This window comes from Balaenoptera physalus (genome assembly GCF_965194825.1).
Source record: "Balaenoptera physalus genome assembly, chromosome: 10".
NCBI lineage: Eukaryota > Metazoa > Chordata > Mammalia > Artiodactyla > Balaenopteridae > Balaenoptera > Balaenoptera physalus.
Window position 1 is genome coordinate 63,467,231 of NC_138889.1, and position 20,057 is coordinate 63,487,287.

At 50.4% G+C, this 20,057-nt stretch overlaps 2 protein-coding genes across 13 annotated transcripts in view; one reads left to right on the forward strand and one right to left on the reverse strand.

Moving 5' to 3' along the window:
- PGAP2 (post-GPI attachment to proteins 2) overlaps positions 1-20,057 on the forward strand; it is a 150,639-nt gene that overhangs the window by 20,640 nt on the left and 109,942 nt on the right. For 2 of the 9 annotated variants that reach the window (XM_082411405.1, XM_082411416.1), the window contains exons 6-7: positions 7,398-7,452; positions 11,631-12,263. In XM_082411405.1, the coding sequence (XP_082267531.1) occupies positions 7,398-7,452; positions 11,631-11,880 (305 nt within the window). In that variant the 3' untranslated portion in view covers positions 11,881-12,263. Of the gene's footprint in view, positions 1-7,397; positions 7,453-7,879; positions 8,005-11,441; positions 11,461-11,630; positions 12,266-20,057 lie in introns of those variants that run through there. The other 7 variants (XM_082411413.1, XM_082411414.1, XM_082411406.1 and 4 more) reach the window with 7 other exon arrangements.
- RHOG (ras homolog family member G) lies at positions 413-14,647 on the reverse strand. 4 transcript variants are annotated; one of them, XM_082411464.1, is made up of 3 exons: positions 12,708-14,646; positions 12,282-12,334; positions 413-1,650 (listed from the first exon to the last, which is right to left on the reverse strand). In XM_082411464.1, the coding sequence occupies exon 3, from the start codon at positions 1,580-1,582 to the stop codon at positions 1,007-1,009; it is 576 nt and encodes a 191-aa protein (XP_082267590.1). In that variant the 5' UTR covers positions 1,583-1,650; positions 12,282-12,334; positions 12,708-14,646; the 3' UTR covers positions 413-1,006. The 4 variants fall into 4 exon arrangements, with proteins under 4 accessions (XP_082267590.1, XP_082267592.1, XP_082267589.1 ...); XM_082411466.1 differs by lacking the exon at positions 12,282-12,334 and having other exon boundaries at positions 12,708-14,647; XM_082411463.1 differs by lacking the exon at positions 12,708-14,646 and having other exon boundaries at positions 12,282-12,657.

The following is a 20,057-nucleotide window of genomic DNA, read 5'->3' on the forward strand; positions in this document are numbered from 1 at the left end:
GAGAGTCTTGGGTTGAGGCGATGGCCTGAGTTCCAGCCCCAACTCTGTCAGTAAAGATTTGTCCCCTTGAGCGTATAAGGGGACAGCTCTCAGATGCATGACTGTGAGAGCACCTACCTGCAGGCTGATGGCTCTCAACCTCTCCCTTTCTGAGTCCTAGATCAGGAAGTTTTTCCTCATGCTTTGCATCCCGTCTACTACAGAATATGTGGCTGGGCCCCAGAACAAGACTGGCCCCTCCAAGGGAGCCCAGAGCTTTGTTAGGGAAATTGGGGGGTGGGGGGACCACAATGAAGCCTATTGTCCCCTGTCCCCTCTTACAGGAAACAAAAGGCTCCCAGTCTCTGGGGAGCCCTAGCCCATGCCCGGCCCAACCCCCCATGCCCAGCACACAGGGAGGAGCCAGCACCACTGGAGACAGGAGGTTTTATTGATGCTGATGGGGGTAGGAGGGGCCCCCAGGAGCCCAGAGGGGGTGGGGGTGGGGCTGAGTCAGTCAGCGGATGCGTAAGGCCTGGGCACATGGGGGTAGGTTAGGGCACATTCATCATCTTAGGAGTCTGTGGCTCCTTCTCTGGGGAAGGGAGAGAGCATCTTGGGGTGGGGGGGCAATTTGAAGAGCAGCGAGGGAGAGGTTAGGGATGGCTGAGAGCTCCTAACCTGAGAGAAGGCACCACAATAGGCAGCAACATCTGTGTGGAAAGCTGGATCAACTGGTCAGTAGGGGAAAGTTGGGAGGAGGCACTGGGTTGGCTTCTTGGGGAGGGGTCCAACCTTGGCCTGGGTGAGCTCTTGAGCATACCTGGTGTTCCCAAGCAGAGTGGGGCAGGGCCCAAAGCCCCTTTCCCCGTGGGCCTCCTTAAGGAGAAAAAGGCATTCGGGGAGCCCCCTTGGCAAGGGGTGCCAGAATTAGTCCTTAAGGCACAGCTGGGGGCAGACAAGGCGCCAAGGCACAAAGGCACAACTGGTGGCGGGGCAGGGGCAGCCTCCAAGCTGAGTGCCAGGGTCACAAGAGGACGCAGGACCGCCCACGTTTGACGGGCGTGGGGTTGAGCACGGCCCGGACAGCCTCAGCAAACACTTCCTTGACGCCGTCCTGCTGCAGGGCTGAGCACTCGAGGTAGCGCACAGCGTGGATCTGCTTGGCCAGCGCCTGGCCCTGCTGCGGTGTGATGGGTGCCTGGCCCTGCTCCTTCAGGCGCCGTAGGGTGTCAGGCTGGGCTCTCAGGTCCTTCTTGGTGCCCACCAGGAGGATGGGCACGTCGGGGCAGTGGTGGCACACCTCTGGATGCCACTTGTGCCGCACATTCTCATAAGAGGGCGGACTGGCAATGGAGAAACAGATGACAAACACGTTGGTCTGAGGGTAGGAGAGTGTGCGGAGGCGGTCGTACTCCTCCTGGCCCGCTGTGTCCCACAGGTTCAGGTTCACCGTGCGCCCGTCAACTGCACTCTGGGCGCTATAATTGTCGAACACTGTGGGGATGTACTCCTTCGGAAAGGCGTTAGTTGTGTAGCAGATGAGCAGGCACGTCTTGCCCACAGCCCCATCGCCTACCACCACACACTTGATGCTCTGCATGGCGGGTGCAGCTGCTGCGGTGGAGGCTATGCCTCCTTCCTCTTCTGGGCCCCTCTGGATGCAGTGACCTATGGACAGATGAGAGGGATACTCTTGGTTAGGGAGGACTCTATGCACTGGGAAGAAAGGATGGGGGCATCCAGAGGGAAACCAGCTCCAGTTCTTTTAACCTGAACACCATCCTGCAATCCCATCAAGACAGACCTCAGAGAGACAGACACGAAATGGGAGAGAGGCCCTGAGACCATGCAAAGATGCTCAGGGATAAAGAGGCTGGCACTAATGTGTAATATGTTATGTGAAGCACATACGTTCTGATGCCAGACTGACAAAGGTCAAAATCTGGTTCTGCTATCTCCTAGATGTATGACCCTGGACAAATTACTTAACCTCTCTATGTCGCATTTTTCTAATCTGTAAAATGGGGATAAAATAATACCTACTTCATTGGGTTGTTGTGAGGATTATATGAGTTAACTCATGTAAAGCATTTAGAACAGTGCCTGGTCGTAATAAGCATTCAATAAGTATTAGCTACTTTTATTTTTCCTCCAGGAAGTATAGACACAAAAGGAGAGTGCGCATGTGTAGGGATCTACCAGATCCTCTCTCAGATATGGACCCCTCCCACCGAGTAGACTGGAGAGGGCTTCTGGCACAAGGCAGCTGTCCCAGGTCACTCTGAGATGCAGCCATGGGCGGAGCCTCTCCCAACTCAGGGCCCACCCTTCCTAGTGCACTGATGCTTCAACTCCAAACCGGACATCTTGGCTACTGAACGCAAACCAAAAGGTGCAATGAGAAACCTGCTGAGTAGGGGCACAATTCTCTAGACAGTTGCCCTGTCTCAATCCAGGATGCCCTGGGGATGGGGAAAAGGAGGGAGAGCTTACCCCATCATTCTTGGAAGCATGGGAAACCCTATCTGGCCACACATACACAGGCTGGCAACTCAGTGTAGGAGAACACTGGAGATCGAGCCAGGGCTGGAATTTGGTCTGGAATCTGTGTGTGTAATGATGAATGAGGCAGAGGCTGTGGCTCCCAGACGTCTGCATCTTCTCTCAAGGTAGGGTGAGGCAGATCCTCCAAGCCCGGCCAAAAGGGATGAACAGAAGAGTAAGACAAAAACTTGATTTTCCCCTTAATCTTCTGTCCCTTTCCTGAGACCATGGGCTGTGCCTCTGAAGAACTTGAGGGGCTTCCAGACTCTTGGGTAGAGAACACAGTGCCATTAAAGCACTATCACTGAGAAGACATGCTGGAATCAGACTGGTCAGAGATTCTAATCACAGCTCCACCAACTAGTCATGTATGATCTCGGGCAACATATTTAAGTTTCCTGAGCCTCAAATTTTCTCATCTGTAAGATGGGGATAATCTTGCCTATTGGGTTAGAGTTGGTCAGAGTATGAAATGAGCTAACATGTAGAAAGTGTTTGGCATGAGGCGTGGCACACAGGAAGTGCCAAATAAATAAGCTGCTGTAATTATCAGTGGGGTGAGTTTCAGAGGAATCCTAGCTCCAGCCATCACCCTGGTCACCTGGGCAGCTCACAGGGCCTTCAGGTGAGGAACTGCTCTTCTGAGTTCTGGAAAAGAACAGAGCTTCCGGAAACCCTGTGATTATTTATACTGCTGTGGCAAGGGTCCTCCTCTAATTGGCTACTTCCTCTCAGCCATGGGGGACTTTTTCTAGCTAGTGTGTGACTTCCTTTCCCTGCTGCTCTCTCACGACCAGGCCCCTGCTCCCTGGGAGGGGACAGTCCTGTTTTAGACACACCCAGATCTCTCAAGTATCCCCCGCTCCACCCAAGCACCTTCACCACTGGCCCATTTTCTCCATTTCACTTTATACACAGCAAGACTGCACCCTGGTCTGACAACTCCTTACCCCCCAGCCTGACCTCTCAACCACTGGTTCCAAAGCCTCAAAAATCACATTGGGAGGGGGAGGGGGAATCCACCACTGGGAAGTGGAAAAGGAACTCCATGGTGTGGAACCTGCATAGGATCCAGGGCTTGGTCCCAGCTCCCTCCCAGGCCCCAGCTTCCCCTGGGACCAGCTGGGAGGGAAATGAGTTCATTCTATGAGGTTGCCTCTCTGGTTCACATTAAAAATACTTTCATCGCATTTGCATGAATAAGTGTGTGTGTTCAACCTCAGGAGAGAGGATAGAGAGCCTTGGGGTATGGATCCAGGAAGAAAATAAGGACCCTCTAGGGCAGTAGAGAATTTGGGATTGGGAGTCAAGAGAACTAACCTAAGTCCTAGCCCCAGCTCTGCTCTGCTGCTGACTCACTGTAACCAAGCATGAGGCACTTACCCTCTCTGAGACTCAGTTTCCCAATCCATGAACTGGAGAGAAAAAACCCTGTGCAAGGGTACTAAGTGGATGAGATGAGACATTAAGGAATCTGGGAGCAGGAGATAGGATGATGGGGATAGGAAAGGCCCCCAGGGGCACGGGATGGGGGTGGGAGGGCTGATCAGTCAGCAAATGCGTAAGACCTCGGCACATGGGGGCAAGTCAGGGCACATTCATCTCAGGATTCTATGGCTTCTTCCTTGGGGGAGAAGAGACAGCATCTTGGGGTGGCGGGTGTTGGTGCCATTACTTGTGTCCACTGGATTTTCTAGGAGACCCCAGCATCTCGAAAGCACAACTCCTAGGCCTGTAAATCCTCAGTTCCACACAAAGCAGGGGAGTGGGCATGGCAGTGTGACTGGGAACTCTTCCCCCTCAAGCCCAGCATTGGGCTGGTGCAGGCAGGAAGGCGAGGAGGGAACTCTGGCCGGCAGTCACAAGGCCCAAGAGACTAAAAGTACAGCTGGCTCCAGGCAGCTTTCTAGGGAGGGGTTATCAACCAGCAATCAGTAAATCAGCCCTCAAAGGAGCAAGGAGGGAGAGGGAAGCTTCCGGGCTGGCAAGGGAACAGGGACTGACACCGGAAAAGGATCACGAGTGAGGTAGTGTCCAGAAACAAGCAGGGCAGAGGCAGTATAGTATAGGGCCAAGAGCGCCGGCATCTGAATCTGACCTCCTGAGTTCACCTGCCCACTCTGCCCCTTGATTAAAAGCCCTCACACGGTACAATCCTTTATAGATCACAATATAGATCATATTACATTTTTTTTTGATCCTTATAACAACTCATTGGTACTATTCCTATTTACAGGTGAGGAAACAAACCCAGAGCAGTTAAAATAACCCAACGTCACACAGCTAGTCAGCACGGGAGCTAACACAGATGCCAGTTTTTTAACACAGGCCCCAGTTTTGCAATCCAAAGTCCTATGTTTTCCTCAATGTGTCACACAGCCTCCAAGTTACCCCTTAGCAGCTGACTTTGTGACCTTAAGCAAGTAAGTCACTTCCCTTCCTGGAACCTCAGTTTCTTCATCTGTACAACAGGCATGATAAAACTCGCCCTCCCCGTCTCAGAGGACAGCAGTGAGGATCCTGGGCACAGGAGTGAATGTGCTTTATAAATTCGGAAGTGGGGTGCACAGAGAAGGTGGCAAAAGAAAAGTCTTTCATACCAGGAGGCAGGAACCATTGAGTATGCAGGTGTCTGAGTGGTGGCGGCAGCCCAATTCTCCCTCTTCAGGTCTAGTTCAGACCCTTATCCTCTCTCCCAGGACAACTCTTTTCTCTGAAATCCTATGGCCTGAACTGGGTCAAGTAAGTTCCCACAGCTCATTTAAGGAGGGCACATGCTAAACGGTAGGGTCTAGCCTGTACCACGTAGGAAAAAGGGACGGTCAATGCTGCAGGAGGCCACACAAGGAGAGCGGCTTGTCTGGGGTTGGGGATCGACTGTGGCTTATTCACCAAGTCACTTTTTTTTTTTTTTTTTTTTTAAAGAAAAGAACTTTTGTTTAGTAAATAAATAATATTTGCAGATTAGTATAGTATTAACCATAGTACAATGACTTGTTCTGGCTTTCTATTCCCAGCTTAATTCAGATCATACCTGGTCCTTCATCTTGGCACTCAGAATTCTTCATAATCTGGCAGGGGTTTTGGAGTCAGACAGACCTGGGTTTAAATACTAGTTCTGCCACGATAAGCTAGGTAATAGTACCAACCTTATGAGGTTGTTATACGGATGAAGTGCGTTAATGCACAATGTATATATATAAAGCAGGTACTTGGCAATGTGAGTTCCCCGCTCCAGAGGGGTCTACATTGTCCTATGTAAACAAGCCAGATCATTCTGGCCTCTGAACTTTTACTCTTGCCGTTCTCTCTGCTGCCATTCCTTCTCCCCCCTCAAATCTTCCTGACTCAAGGCCTAGCTTAAGTCTCATGGTCCCACGAGGCTACTGAATTCTCCTTTCTTTGGACTTCCACAGTATGGCCACCCTTTAAACACTTCTTTGGCTCTGTGTGACTCTCCTTCTCCAGTAGTCATACATCAGTTCCTTAGCTTGTGGATGCTCCCCCCGCCCCCAACCAATACTGAAGCTTGAGCTTCTCGACTCCCCCACAGAAAAGCTGAGTAGAGAGCTTCTGACCTGCTTGCTTCTGTCTGTGTTACTGAGATGTGGATAGACAGGTCAGAAGCCCAGAACTGGACTGATACCCCCCCCCAGTCAAAACTGCAATGCTGAATCTTTTTGCACAGCAATGACAGCCAAAAGCTTTGACTGGGATAGGAAAATCTTTCCTCCCAGTAGCAGCTGGACCTGGCTCCCGCAGGGAGCACAGCCCATGGGGCTCACCCTGTCTGAGTGTAGTCCCCAGAGCCCAGCTTGTACCCAGTGGGGCCTGGTCTTGGGGTGTGGCCCAGGCAGGCCCAGAATGGGGGAGGAAAAGGAAGCAGCGGATTGCCTGATTGCCAGATCTCCTGATTGCCAGATCTCTGTGGCCGTAATAGCAGGGGAAGTGTCCCAACTGGGAGTGGAGGAGGGGAGGAATAGGCCCTAAGAGATGGGGGAGTGTGGAGGCAATGGGAACTTACTACAGCCTTCTAATCTGCCTCCCTGACATGGGGGATCCCCTTCTGCAGCCCTCCCTGAAACTCATTCTGACTATAATCCATCACTCTGGGTATTCTGATCCTAAGCTCTGGCCACATCACCCTGATCCTCTCTACAAGCAGCCTCTACATTCTCTTTCCCAAAACACATCAAGCAGCCATATTCACTGTCCCCGTGGGAATCCAGTATTTCTCCCCCATTTCCTTCCTTCAACCCCCCACCCAGCAGCTCAGAAGACTCCAGTTGCCTCAAAGGATCCCCCAATTGGTCCTCCAGAGCCAAGCACCATTGCCACCTCCTTCAGGGAAGTTTTGTAAATCACCCAAGTCACAAATGACTTATCCCATCCAAGGTCTGGTCCCATTTTCTCACAGGTGCATTATCTTAGTCACGTGGAAGCTGATCTGAATCTTCTCTCTTGTCACTAGACTGGGAGGGCCTAGAGGGCAAGGTCCTGGCTGATCTGTCTCCCCAGGCTGAGCACAGCACACAGTGGCTGTCAGTAAAAAGCTGCATGAACTCAATCTGTCCTTCATGTCTTTGCACATGGGAGCTCCTCTTCCTGGAATTCTGCTTCCTGCACCCCCCACCCTACCCCACAGCCTCCCAGTCCTTCAGGGCCCAGCTCCATACCCCAGCTTCTCCAGGACACCACAGCCACCGCTTCTTCTGCCCTACCTTCCCCAGCACTGTTATTATGGTTCACTGTGCTGAACTTAACAGGATGCCTCATGAGGAGGGAAATCTGTCCTGCTTACTTCCAGAAGCCCAGCAGAGGGCTGAGCAAAAGCTGCAGACTGACACACATCTCCTCTCTCATCAATTCAGATTTTGATTCTGGGAACAAGGAAGAGCCTCCATGCCCAGGAGACACCAGACAAAGGTAACTAACTTCCTCCCCCTGAGGAGTACAATTTAGAGTAATGAACACATGCTAGATTGCCTTGTCCTCAACTGGAAGGGTAAGAGGGGTGGAGCAGGCATAGCTCTAGCCCAGTGGTGATGAGGAAGATGCGTAGGAAAAGTGGTCCTGATGAGGCTAAGGATTGGGAATATCTGAAGACCAGGATTGGTCAAGGATGAGGCCAGGGTCAGGGTCATGGTCATGGTCAGTGTTAGAAACAGCTGCAGAAGCTCTGCCAGTCCGTCTGTTTGTTTTGAAGGGAGGAGTGGAGGAGAGATGGTACGAAGAGGCTCAAAGGGGCTGCAGCTGGGCTAGGAGGAGGAAGCTGGGGGACACATGAGGTCAGTGTGGGGCTGGGACCAGGCCAAGGGCTGAGTCTCTCTTTTTCTTCCCCTTCTCCCATCAGCAGGGACAGAACCCAAGACAGCCTAGTTCCCAGCCTTAAAAAAAATTTCACACCGGAGAATTCTCCACCTCTTGCCATTCTCCACCCTTCAGCCCCTGCAGAGGATCCTGCACTCCACGGATAGGGTAAGAGACGGAGAGAGTTGACTTTACCCACTAGGGACTGGAGAGGAGGGGGAAACAAGACATCTATAGCTGGGAGGGCTGTGGGAGGCTGGGACCCTTTCACTCAGTCCCAGTTCCCTTCCTTCTTCTCTCGGTATCCCAGCACCTGGGATGCTCCACACACAGTAAGTCCCAAGGTTAGGGCAGCTCTGGCTGGGGGAGCTAAGGAGGCTGCCCCTCCCCCACCAGGCAGCACAGAGGAAGGCTGAACACTTGCTTCCTCCTGCCTTCCTCCTCGCCACCTAACAGCAGCTCAGCAGTCCTGGGGCCCCATGAAAGGCCCGTGAAGTGGCACTTCCTTTGCCTTTGCTCATTTCACACGAGGCTGTGCAGAAGTGCCATCCTCCCAATCCTGCCTCCCCCACCTGAAAATACCCACAGAGAGACCCAGGGCTGCCCAGTCCCTTCAACCCCGCCCCAGATCTGAGGGGGTTTCCACAAGGGAAAAAAACATCAGGGAGGAAACTCCGGCATCTATTTTCCACTGTCAGTTGGGGCAGAGCTGGAGCAGAGCACCGGGTACCCCCCCACATTGCTGCGCCCTGGCAAAATCCTTGACACTCTCTGCCCTCTTCTCTTGTGCTTTGGGGAAAGGGGCCACAGTACTTGTCCCAGACAGATACTTAGACCTGTTCAAGGCTGGGCCCAGAGTCAGGGGCACAGCTATGAGTAGCCTCTTGAGGAAAAGAGAGTCAGAGCTATCGGTATTCTGTATGCTCTTTGGAAGTATTGATAGGCAACTTCTTCATCTTGAAGCTGAGCCACAAGAGACAAAGCTGACTAGGGTTATACAGAGGGTTGCAAGCAAATCCAGGACAAGGACCTGGGTCTCCTGACCTCCAGCCTGGGAATGGGCCCATCTCTCTGACCTCATTCAGGATGACCCTACCATGGTTTATCCCTTCAGGAAATGGGCCAAAGGGTCCAGGTTGGCGTCTGAGCCCGTTTTGCTTCCAGGGCCTCATGCCTAGCCCATGCCGGGGCATCCATGATTTAGAACTGACATTACTGGACAGACAGCCACCCTGAACTAGCCGAGGAGAGCCTCCTCTAGGCTCAGCTGCTGGGGAGATGCCCTCCCCCCATGACATGAGGACAAAAGAGGAAGCTGGACCCTGGACAGGAAAACCGATCTGTTCTGGGGAGGTGGCCCAGGCTTTGTCTTTGGTTTCCCTCCTCACAGAACCCTACAAGCCTCACCACTAATGGGTCTATACTCTGTATGGAGAGAGGTCTTCAGTCTGGGACCACATCTTCCCAGTTGCCCAGCTACCCTCATTCTTATATCTTCCCAACTGTCTCGCTACAGCCACAACCTCTCAAATCTTCCTGCTTACTACCCCCTAAAAGCTCACACCAGCCACCTCATCTGCCTTAACATTTTGCCAGAAACAACTCTCCGTATTCTCAACCAGGATCTGTGACAATCTTGTATCAGCCACTTCTGTTCATGTCAAGACCTTGACCATCTTTCTTTAGCCAAGACCTCAAGGGCAGCCTCCCTTGAGGGATAGAGCAGGCACATATCCCCCACCCCCATCCCCCCACAAAATATTTCCCCACTTAGATTCCTCCCACCCTGGTTATATTTTTCCAGCAGTGAATTTCATGCAATTAGCTCAAACCTCCAGTGGGGCCAGATCTTGCCTGGGAGAACCCCTGTCTCATCCATCCTGTCTTCACCCTTAGAGTCCTGTGGGTTGCTCAGTTATCTAAAATAAGTACTGGTTTGGCAGGTGGGGAGTCAGGACTCCTGGGTGGTTTTGTACTGAGCCCTGATGCTGGGAAAGTGCCTTGCATACATATCCTTCCCTGAGCTGGGATTTTTATGTAGGTCCCTGGGATTTCCTGCTGGGGCCAAACCCCCCTGTACCTCCCAGAATCAGAGTAGCAGAGACAGGAGTGTGGAGGAAGGGACAATCCATGGGAGAGGGACAACAGTGAGAAGGGAAGAGGACAGAATGGGGAACAGGGATAGTCCTTAAATCTAGCTGTGCTTGGGAATCCCATAAAAAATAGCACTTGCTCCCCTCCACTTCTCTTTTCTTCTAGTGGACAGAAATGAATAGAGTAGACTTGAGGAGGTAGAGAGAAGCAGGATCTCTCAGCATGCATCCCAAAGGCTTAAAGAAGGAGCTCTAGAATGGGAACAGCAAGAGCTTATAGAGCCAGTCTGGACTGCAGTTAGCCTTGGAAGAAATTCCCGAAAGAGAGGGAATAGGGTCCTAGGTGAGGGGGGAATATTAAGGATGCGTGAAGGCAGAGGGGTGAGCAGAACTCCAGAGAGCTTCCTGGTCACCGAGGTCTTGATGCAGCCCTGGGCACGTGGGAACCTGGCCTGGGCAGGCCTTGGAAGGCAGCAGGAAAGAGGGGGCAGACACCTTTGCCTCATACCCTTCTTTTTTTCCTGAATTGGAAGTACCACAGTTAAGACTGAAGTTAGACCAGCTATAGTCTTCCCTCCAGAATCCTGCCTTTACTCCTCCCTTTCCTTCCATCACACCTAGCTGACCTGGTCCCATTGTCCCCGCCAGGTGGTGCTGGAACCAGTGAGCACTGGAGTCAGGGACCTTTAGGCTGTCCCCCAGCCTCCAGGCCTAGCCTCTTGATCAAGCACCCAAGGGTCTGGGGGATTTTGATTTCCCACGGCCTCTCTCACCAGTCCTATTCCTGTGTCACTCTACCCTGATACCCTGACTGCTACAGACTGCTTCCTCCTACCTAACCACAACCTCACCCACTGCAGGTTCCCTTCATTCTGCTGGCTTCCCCTGCTCTGAGCCCTCACAAGGCTGAGGGCAGTTATTTTGTCTCCAAAAGATAAAGATGTGGACATGAAGACACTTGCATGCACATACACATATACAGAGGTTTTCCAGCCTTTTCATCACCTCTATCAAGGGGAGGCTGCAGCCTGCCTCTCTGAACTAGGGAGGTCTGAAAAGGCTCCCCAAAGCTGGAGGTAAGTGGCAGAAAGGAAAGGAGACAGAGAGGGATCCAGAGGAATGAGGGGAGATAGAAGGAACAGAGGGTGGATATGTGTGCAGGAGCCAGAAGCTGGGCACGGAAGGGAGGGGGAAGGCCACTGCGAGAGGACCGAGGTGGACAGAGAAGCAGGGTAGGTGAGAGGTCAGGGCCCAGGCATGACTGTGGGGGGGAAAAGGGACTGAAGAGGACGCAAGAAGAGGGTGACGGAGGGTTCATGTCTGAAGTCTGACGGAATCTGAAGAAGGAATGGAGGAAGACAGAATGAGAACATGGAGAATTCAGGGACTAATAAAGGGGACGGGGGGAAGACCAGGAGATGGCTCCTGATCATCTTCCAAGGCTAGAGCCTCGTGCTGCCTCCCAGAAGCCCTGTTCTCTCCATCTCCTGAAACCAGTCCTGCTCTCCTCAGGTCCTGCTCTCCTGATGCCATCTCCTCAAGGACTACCAGTACCTCTGAATAAGAGTCCTTTCACCTCTAGTCACAGGGCAAGACCAGGTCCCTTCCTTCCTCAGTTTACCCCGCAAAGACAAAGCCAGGCACCAGGCAGCTAGGCACAGCCGATGTCTGCTCACTAAAATACCTGTTGCTCTGTTCCAGGGATGGAGAAGTTGGGCCTCAAAAAAACAGACATAAAGAGAGAAGGACTGGGGTCGGGGGGCTCCCCCACCCTCCGCCTGAGCGCAGAGGACCCTTAGGTTGCAGGCTGCGGCTGTGGGTCTGGACCGGCCTCAATCTTCCAGGGAAGGAGCTCTTTCTCCGCAGCCTCGGGCTTCAGAGGCAACAGACAGCCTCTCTCTCTACCTCACAAGTGTCACAACTGCCAAAGCAGAGAGCGCGCCTTCTCTAGCCCAGAGGCCCCTTCCTCTCAACACACTTCGTAACAGCCCCCTGCAACTCCTGGGGGCACCCCACCTCTGAGTCCCATCTCCCAGCCCTAAGCACTTCCACTCAGAGACTTTTCTCTCGGAGCGGGAGACCCTCCGACCCCAGGAGTCCCTCGCGGCTCTCGGGGGCCGCTACCGCCGCCCTTGGTACAGGAACCCACCGTCCCCGAACCGCCGCCGGCTCGCAGTGGCCCGTCCCCGCCCCGCCCGGCCGGCCGCGCCCGCCCAACTTGAAGCGAGCCGAGCACCTCCCGCCGCGGCCTCCCGCAGCCAAACTTCCCGGGCCCGCGGCCGCGTCCAGTCCGGGGCCGGCCGGGCTCCCCTCCCACGGACCCCCAGCCTGCCGGCCGGAGCCAGGCCTCACCTGGTGCCCTCCCCGCCGCGGGGGAGCTGGGGGGCGGCGGCAGCGGCTCGGGGCTGGAGAAGGAAGTGAGAGCTGGAGGCCGGAGGAAGTGGGGGGGGCGGGCCGGCCGGCGGGGCGGGGCGGGGCGGGGCGGGGCGCGGGGGCGGGGCGGGGCGGGGCGGGGCTCGACAAGGAAGTCCGCCGGCCGGTTCCCCCCCCGCCCCGGTCGCCCCCACCGGGTGGGTCCCCGGCCGGGTACTGGGCTCCCCCACCCCAGCCCTTTACCTCTGAGGCCCTTAAGGTCAGTCCTCCCAGTCCCCTTCTTGCCACCTCCACCCCAGCAGAGGCCCTAGCCTAGGCGCTTGGCTTTTGTCCCCCCTCCCCGTATCTCGCCCCCACCAACCCCCGCGGTAAGATGCTGTGAACAGGCGCCCCTAGGCCTGGTACCTTCAGTCAAGCCCAGGGATCGAGCGATGGCCCAGGCTGGGGGTTGGCCAGTATAATAGGTCCGGCTGGGGCAGTCCCCACCTCTGCCCCGAGCCCCGGGGGAGTGCGGGGTGGTGGTGATTCAGCAGTGGGAAGGCCCCAGACCCCTGGGAAGGGTGCGGAGACTGGGGGAAGGAGAGCTGGCGTCAGCACCCGGGGAAAGACAAGATCAGCAGAGGCGCAGGCGGAGCTGCGGGCCCCAAAAACAGGATGTCGTGTCGTCGTTCCGCACCCGGCGGCTCCGCGCGCCTGGGCTCTGGGGAGGGGGCGGGGCGGAGCCAGGGCGTGGGGCTCCCCTCGCACCCTCCTCTCGCTGGGGCGCTCAACTGCTTGGGACAGAAAGGCCGCACCCAGTCCTGCCTGAATCTTGCCGGGGCTCTGGGGACCGGCGGGTGGGCGGACTCGTGGGCGCCCTCTGGTGCTTCTGCTCCCGGGCCTTGCGCGTGGAGCTCTGACTTGAGAAAGAATATCCTTCGTTCATCACAAACTTTCTGAGTGCCTACCACGTGCAGAGCTGCGTGCTAGGTGCTGTGTAGGAGAACAGGCATTAACGAAAGGCTGCCTGTCTCCAAGAGGCTTTCCAGATAAAGAGGAAGAACAACTCCGAGAATAAATAGTCCAACCTTTCTGAGCCTCCATTCTGTCTCTGGCAAAATAGAATAACTTCTCCTTCATCCTGTAGTTGTGAAGATGAGAATGGCTGTAAAAGGCCTGCTGCCAATGCCTGGTTCAAAGTAAACACTCAACAAATGCTTCTTTTCCTCTTCTTTTTAAAAATCATACTACTATAAGAATGAGTTCCCAAAACACAATGTGCCAGCCCACATCTTTGGGTCTTTGTGCATTCTATTCTTTCCGCCTCTTTCCTGTATTGACTGCCGGGCGAAATCGACTCAGTCTTTCACAATCTGGCGGTGATGGACCACTGCCTCCAACGACACTCGCACGCGCGCACACGTGCATGCACACACACCACCTCTGCCATGCACTTGGTAGTCTCCTAGTGCTGTCTAGTGGAAATATAATGTAAGCCACATATGCAACTTAAAATTTTTCTAGTGATGACTTTTTTTTTCAAGTAAAACGAAGAATTTCCCTGGCGATCCAGTGGTTAGGACTCCACCCTTCCATTGCAGGGGGCACGGGTTCGATCACTGGTTGGGGAACTAAGGTCCCACAGCCGTGCAGCGAATAAATAAATAAATAAAAAGAAACAGGTAAAATTTAATTTTAATAATATATTTTACTTAGCCCAACATACGCAAAATATTATCATTCAACTTCAGCATGTAATCTGTATAAAATTATTGATTATAAAAATGAATAGAATAGTCTACATTCTTTTTTTGTACTAAGTCTGAAATCTGGTGTATGTTTTACACTTAGAGTACATCTGAATTTTGACTAGACACATTTCAAATGCTTGATAGTTCATGTAGCTAGTGGGTATGGTATGGAACAGAATCTTAAAGTCTCTATCAGATTCAGGCTGGTAAATGATAGAGTAGATGAATTCATTCTCCATGATCCTTCTGCTCAAGCTTCCCCAGGTCCTCCAGTCAGAGTTTGGGTCTCTCTCCTCCTTCCCCACAGCACTTGGGACATACCCCTCTGTGTGGAGAAGAGGAAACCAGGAAAGACAAGGGGAAAATCTGATTCCCCTCCATACTCTAGTGGGAGCACATGGCTGGTGTTTGCCATTTGATGATGAAGAAAGGATTGTGAGTTTCCATTAAAGACAGGGTTCAGTGGAGGACCACATACTAAAATGGCTTCTATGAAGCCATTAAAAATTGTGTCCCACGAAGTGAGAGAGTGGCATGGACATATATACACTACCAAATGTAAAATAGATAGCTAGTGGGAAGCAGCCGCATGGCACAGGGAGATCAGCTCAGTCTTTGTGACCACCTAGAGGGGTGGGATAGGGAGGGGGGAGGGAGACGCAGGAGGGAGGAGATATGGGGATATATGTATATGTATAGCTGATTCACTTTGTTATACAGCAGAAACTAACACACCACTGTAAAGTAATTATACTCCAATAAAGATGTTTAAAAAAAAAATTGTGTCTCAGAACAGAGGTTTTTGAACTGTGTTCCTAAAGTTCCCTTCCCAGGACTTGAGGGTGGGAAAATAGTGGGGCTCTGGCCTTCCTTTCCTTCAACTGGAATTGGTTCACTTTTATCTGATTTATATACTAGTGTTCTGGGTAAAGGGCTCATTAAAAAAAAAAAGTTTTCTGCAAAAATATTTGAAAATCATTTTTAGAAGCATAGTGGTAAAAATAGGTGCAGTAGACCAAAAGGCTGGATTGGCAGCCTGGGGTGACTGCATTTCCTGAGGCCTTGGTCTTGGGCATGCCTGACCCTGGTTCAGCTTGCTTAGGTGGGAGAACCTGACTTGGCCTTGAGGATGTCATGGTCTGATGGGATATGGGACTGCTGCATATGAAGCTACTAGCAGAGGAGGAAAGGGCCCTGGGCTGGGATTCAGAAGACCTGAAGTCTAGTCTTGGCTCAGCCAGACTGGCTTGTGAGACTTTAGTCGAGGCCTTGCCTTTCTCTGGGTCTCAGACTCCTCCACCGGAAAGCAAGGAGTTGAACCAGATGATACTTTTGAGCTGTGACCTTCTATGATACACACTTTAAAATAATCATTATGTAATTAAGGTTTATGCATGTAACATATTGCTCATAGTTCTTTAATACCATTTAGGTCATCTTGCTTTGTGCTCCAGTTAATTGTATCTGTGCCTAATGTCTGCCTTCTCCACTAAGTGTAAGTCCTTTGAGGTTGTGTCTGATTCATCTCTGTGTCCAACCACTGGGCCTGGCACAGGCAGGCCTTCAGTATATTGCAGAATATACTTGCCTTCAGTATATTTGCAGAATAAAATTGCCTTAATAAAGCACTAATATGTATGGAAGCATCAGAGACCAGGTGACTTGGAGCTACTTTTATGGCACAGACATAGGAAGGGCCAATAAAGCCAGAGGAGAAGAAGACAGGTAGACAGGTGGGGCTGTCTGCAAAGGCTTCTTGGAGGAAGAAGATGGTGAGATGAAGAGGGTAGGAAGAGGGCACAACTCCAGATGGACTGTTTCTCTCACTTGCTTTCCCTGAATAGGTGAGTTCTTGGTAGGCAGTGTACATTTGTGTTCACAAGCAGCTGAGAGAAAAGGTCACTGAGCTAGGACATTTAGAAATGAGAGAATATATGAAAGCCCTTGGTGGGGGTAAAATAGAGAGATCGGAGACAGGTTCTGGAGCCAGATGGTCCAGGATTCAAATCCTGGTCCTACCACTTACATTGTGGCTTTTGATAAGTCACATGACCTCTCTTATTCATTCCTTAAACACATATTTATCGAAAACCTCTGGGCCAAGCATAGTGTCACATGCCAATGAGGCAGTGGTGAAAACAAAGACAAGCCCCTATCCTGATGTAACTAGCAAGGGAGATAAGTCTTAAACAGGTAATGATACAAAAGTACAGAGTGCTATAAGAGCATACAACAGAGGCATTTAGTTTCATTTTAAAATCAGAATGACAATACTGTGCACTTCGTGGGATTGTGAGGATTCAGTGAGGTAAGCAAGCTGAGTGTCTAGCAGATTGCCCAGCGTACAATTAATAAACATTAATTTCTGCATATACTCATGTTGTTTTCAAGTTTTGCTCCCTGATAATTCTTCCCTCTTTCTCAAAGTCAAATGCTAAAGCTGACTCAGTTCCCCTAAAACAGCAGGTTGAAGACAGAGAGGGGGAGGAGAAAGGCCCTGAACTGATCTTACCCCTGCCCTGGTGTTTTCCAAACGGGTCTTCCCAGCCTGGTCCTCACTGAGCTCCAGCTCCTATGGCTCACCAGTGGCCCACAGGGTTTTCTGCTCACTCCCAGTCCCAGCCTCTTCAAGCTAACCCTAAATCTGAGTTCTTCTTTTTCTCTCATGTGGCTCCAGGGACTCAGCCGTCTTGGTTCTCCTCTTGATTCCCTGGTCTTCCCTCTTTCAGCCTGCCTGAGCGGAAATACGAGTCTCCTGCTCATTATTCCCCTTATTGCTACCACCAAAGATAAGCCCAATGTCTCATTTCGTGAAATGAGGTGATGGGTAATACAGGAGATAGCAGAAAGAACAAACAGGGGAAGTGACAACTGAAACAAAGTTCTAGAGTTGCATCCTCAGACTAATTGTTCCTGATTCCCCCTGAGGAAATAACTGGATGGGGGGAGGGGGGACCAAGCACATGCCCAATCCTTCTGGAGAGTCCCTCCTCCCAGACAGGCAGAACAGTAGTTGTCCTCTTTGCCTCCAGAACACCTTTGCCTCTTTGAGCTTCTCCAAACTGGGTGGTACCCAGGTCATCTGGCATACTCCCCTCTGGGAAATTCCTCTTTCTTCAGCCCTGGTACATTCCAGGAGCAACTTGGTTTGCCCAGAGTCACACAGCAGAGCCACGATGTGAATCTAGGCAGTATAATTCCAGAACCCCTCCTCCTCCCCCAATCCGTGTGCACAGCCTCTCTGACTGCTTTAGGCAGTTACTTGTTCCTCCTCTGTGCTCCTTCACTTGTCCCTGTACCAATTTCTCTCAAGACATTATCAACAAGTTCTAATTATTCTTCATCTATATATTCCCCCGAAAAACCGAGCTCTTTGAGGGTAGGAACTGAGTTGTTACAAACAGGGGCTTGGTAGATGTTGAATGAACGAACATTGGCAGTAAGATTCTAGAACTGATTCTGGAAAGGGAGATGATTCTCTTTGTGAAGCTAGCCTGGAAAGAGTTGTTACAAGCCAAGATTTCTCTCCTCATTCTGTACACAGCCAGACTCTTAGTGATAGCTGTACTTGCCATTTTTGGACACCAGGGAGCACCACTGATAACACAGCCTAAACTCACAGATTCCTAAACTTTTCTGAGCAGGAGATTTCGGACTCTTTTAGTACACTTCTACTGAAGATTCTCTTGAAGATTCTCTCACTTTCCAGATGAAAGCTGTTGGTAATCAGAAACCCTGTGGTGTAGAGAAAGGACAGCTAAGCTGCTGTACAGAACACACATCGTTCATTCGTTTACTTTTATTGAGTACCAGCTCTGTACTGGGTACAGTCCTAGCTTGGGAGAATACAAAGATAAAAGAAAAGAAGTCCTGGGACTTCTCTGGTGGTCCAGCGGTTAAGACCCCACGCTTCCAATGCAGGGGGTGTGGGTTTGATCCCTGGTTGGAGAACTAAGATTCCACATGCCGTGCCATGGGGCCAAAAAATAAAAAAAAAATTAAAAAAACCGAAAAAAAAGAAATGAAGTCCTTGATAAGCTCAGGAGCTAATGGGGAAGATAGATACTTATTGGATAATCATAATTCAGTTATATAAGTACTCTAAGGTATAGCAGGAGACTGGAGAGACAGGGTAAGTCAGGAAAGGTGGGAAAGGAAGGAAGGTGACTTTTGAGCTGGCTCTTTTTTTTTTTTTGACTAATCATAACTTTTGGTTCATGCTATGCTGTCGTCAGTGATCAAGGCATGGCTGCTTTATATCACTTGAACTGAGACTTGAAGGATAGGGAGGAAATCCCAGAGGAGAAAGAGAACTTGATGTGGTTGCCACTTCATCTTCTTAGGCTCAGTTTCCTCATCTGTAAAATGAGTATAGTCTCTACTTATCAAGCAGGTTTTGTGAGCGAGAGATAAGATAATAGATGTGAAAGCTCTTGCAAATAGTAGAATAGAGGCATAAGAATTGTTAATCCAGTTTGATTTAACCAACATCTGCAGAATATCTATTAAGAGCAAGGCCCTAAGAGTGATGCAAGGGAGATATTCCTGGCACACGGTAAAGGCTTGGTGTATAGGTTTCAAAAAGACACAGAGATGAAAAAAAGAAAACAAAACCAAGCTCTCGACTTCCTCCTGAGACATAATGTGGTGAGGGTTTCTTGCAGAGGCTACACTTACATGAGGACCCAACCTAGGGTCTACTGAGGTGAGAGTCACAGCTTCTGATCCAGGAAGATCTACGAGGTCTCAGGATTTTCCTACCTTATAGAATATTAAAGCTGAACTGGATCAATAATCTGGTCCCTACCCATCCTATAGTTGGGGAGACTGAGGTCCAGAGGGGCACTGGCTTTTCTGATGTCACATCATGATCTTGGAGGCAGAGATGAGACAAGAATGTTTCTCCTATTGTCCAGGCCATGGCTTTTGCTCCCAGACACCATTTATTTTTACTTTTATTTTTAACTGTGGTAAAATACAAATAACATAAAATTTACATTTTAAGTGTATTAAGTACATTCACATTGTTTTGCAACCAGTTTCCAGAACTCTTTTCATCTTGCGAAATGGAAACCATATCCACTAAACAATTCCCTATCCTCCTCTCCCCTCAGCCCCTGGTGACCACTATCCTGCTTTCTGTCTCTATGAATTTCACTACTCTAGGAACCTTATATAAGTGGAATCATATAGTATTTCTCCTTTTGTGACCAGCTTATTTCACTTAGCATAATGTCCTTAAGGTTCATTCATGTGTAGCATGTAGAATTTCCTTCCTTTTAAAGGCCGAATAATATTCCATTGCATATATATATATATATTTGTCACAGTTTGTTTATATAGTCATCCATCCATGGACACTTATTGGGTTGCTCCCCCCTTTTGGCTATTGTGAATAGTGTTGTTTTGAACATGGGTGTACAGATATCTCTTTGAGACCCTGCTTTCAATTTTTTTGGGCATATGCCCAGAAGTGGAATTGTTGCAGCATATGGTAATTCTGTTTTTAATTCCTGGACACCATTTTAGCCTCACAGGAAATGCAGCAGGCTCTGAGAGTTTCAAGGTCTTGGTGTGAATTGGTAATAGACCCTTGCTTCCTGCCTCCAAGACCCAGGCTCTTTGTACCACATGGGTTTTGCACCCATACCCCCAAAGAACTCACGTGGTAGCTAAGAGAATGATGCACTTGAGTTTAAACGAGGTTGTATTAAGCATGATTTACTTTTCTTTTTTCTTGTGTGTTCTCTTTGACAAATGAGTACACAGGCAGGTGGGTTGGCTTAGGCAGAAATTATAAACTTGTAGTCTGAGTGATCAATTTATGCTACAGATGTAGGGCTATATTGTTTTCAAAGGGCTATATCATTTTTTTCCTGCCTTTTTGATTTTTTAAAATTTATTTTTTATTTTTTAAATTTAATTTAATTTTTATTTTATATTAGGGTATAGTTGATTTACAATGTTGTGTTAGTTTCAGGTGTACAGCAAAGTGGTTCAGTTATACATATACATATATCCATTA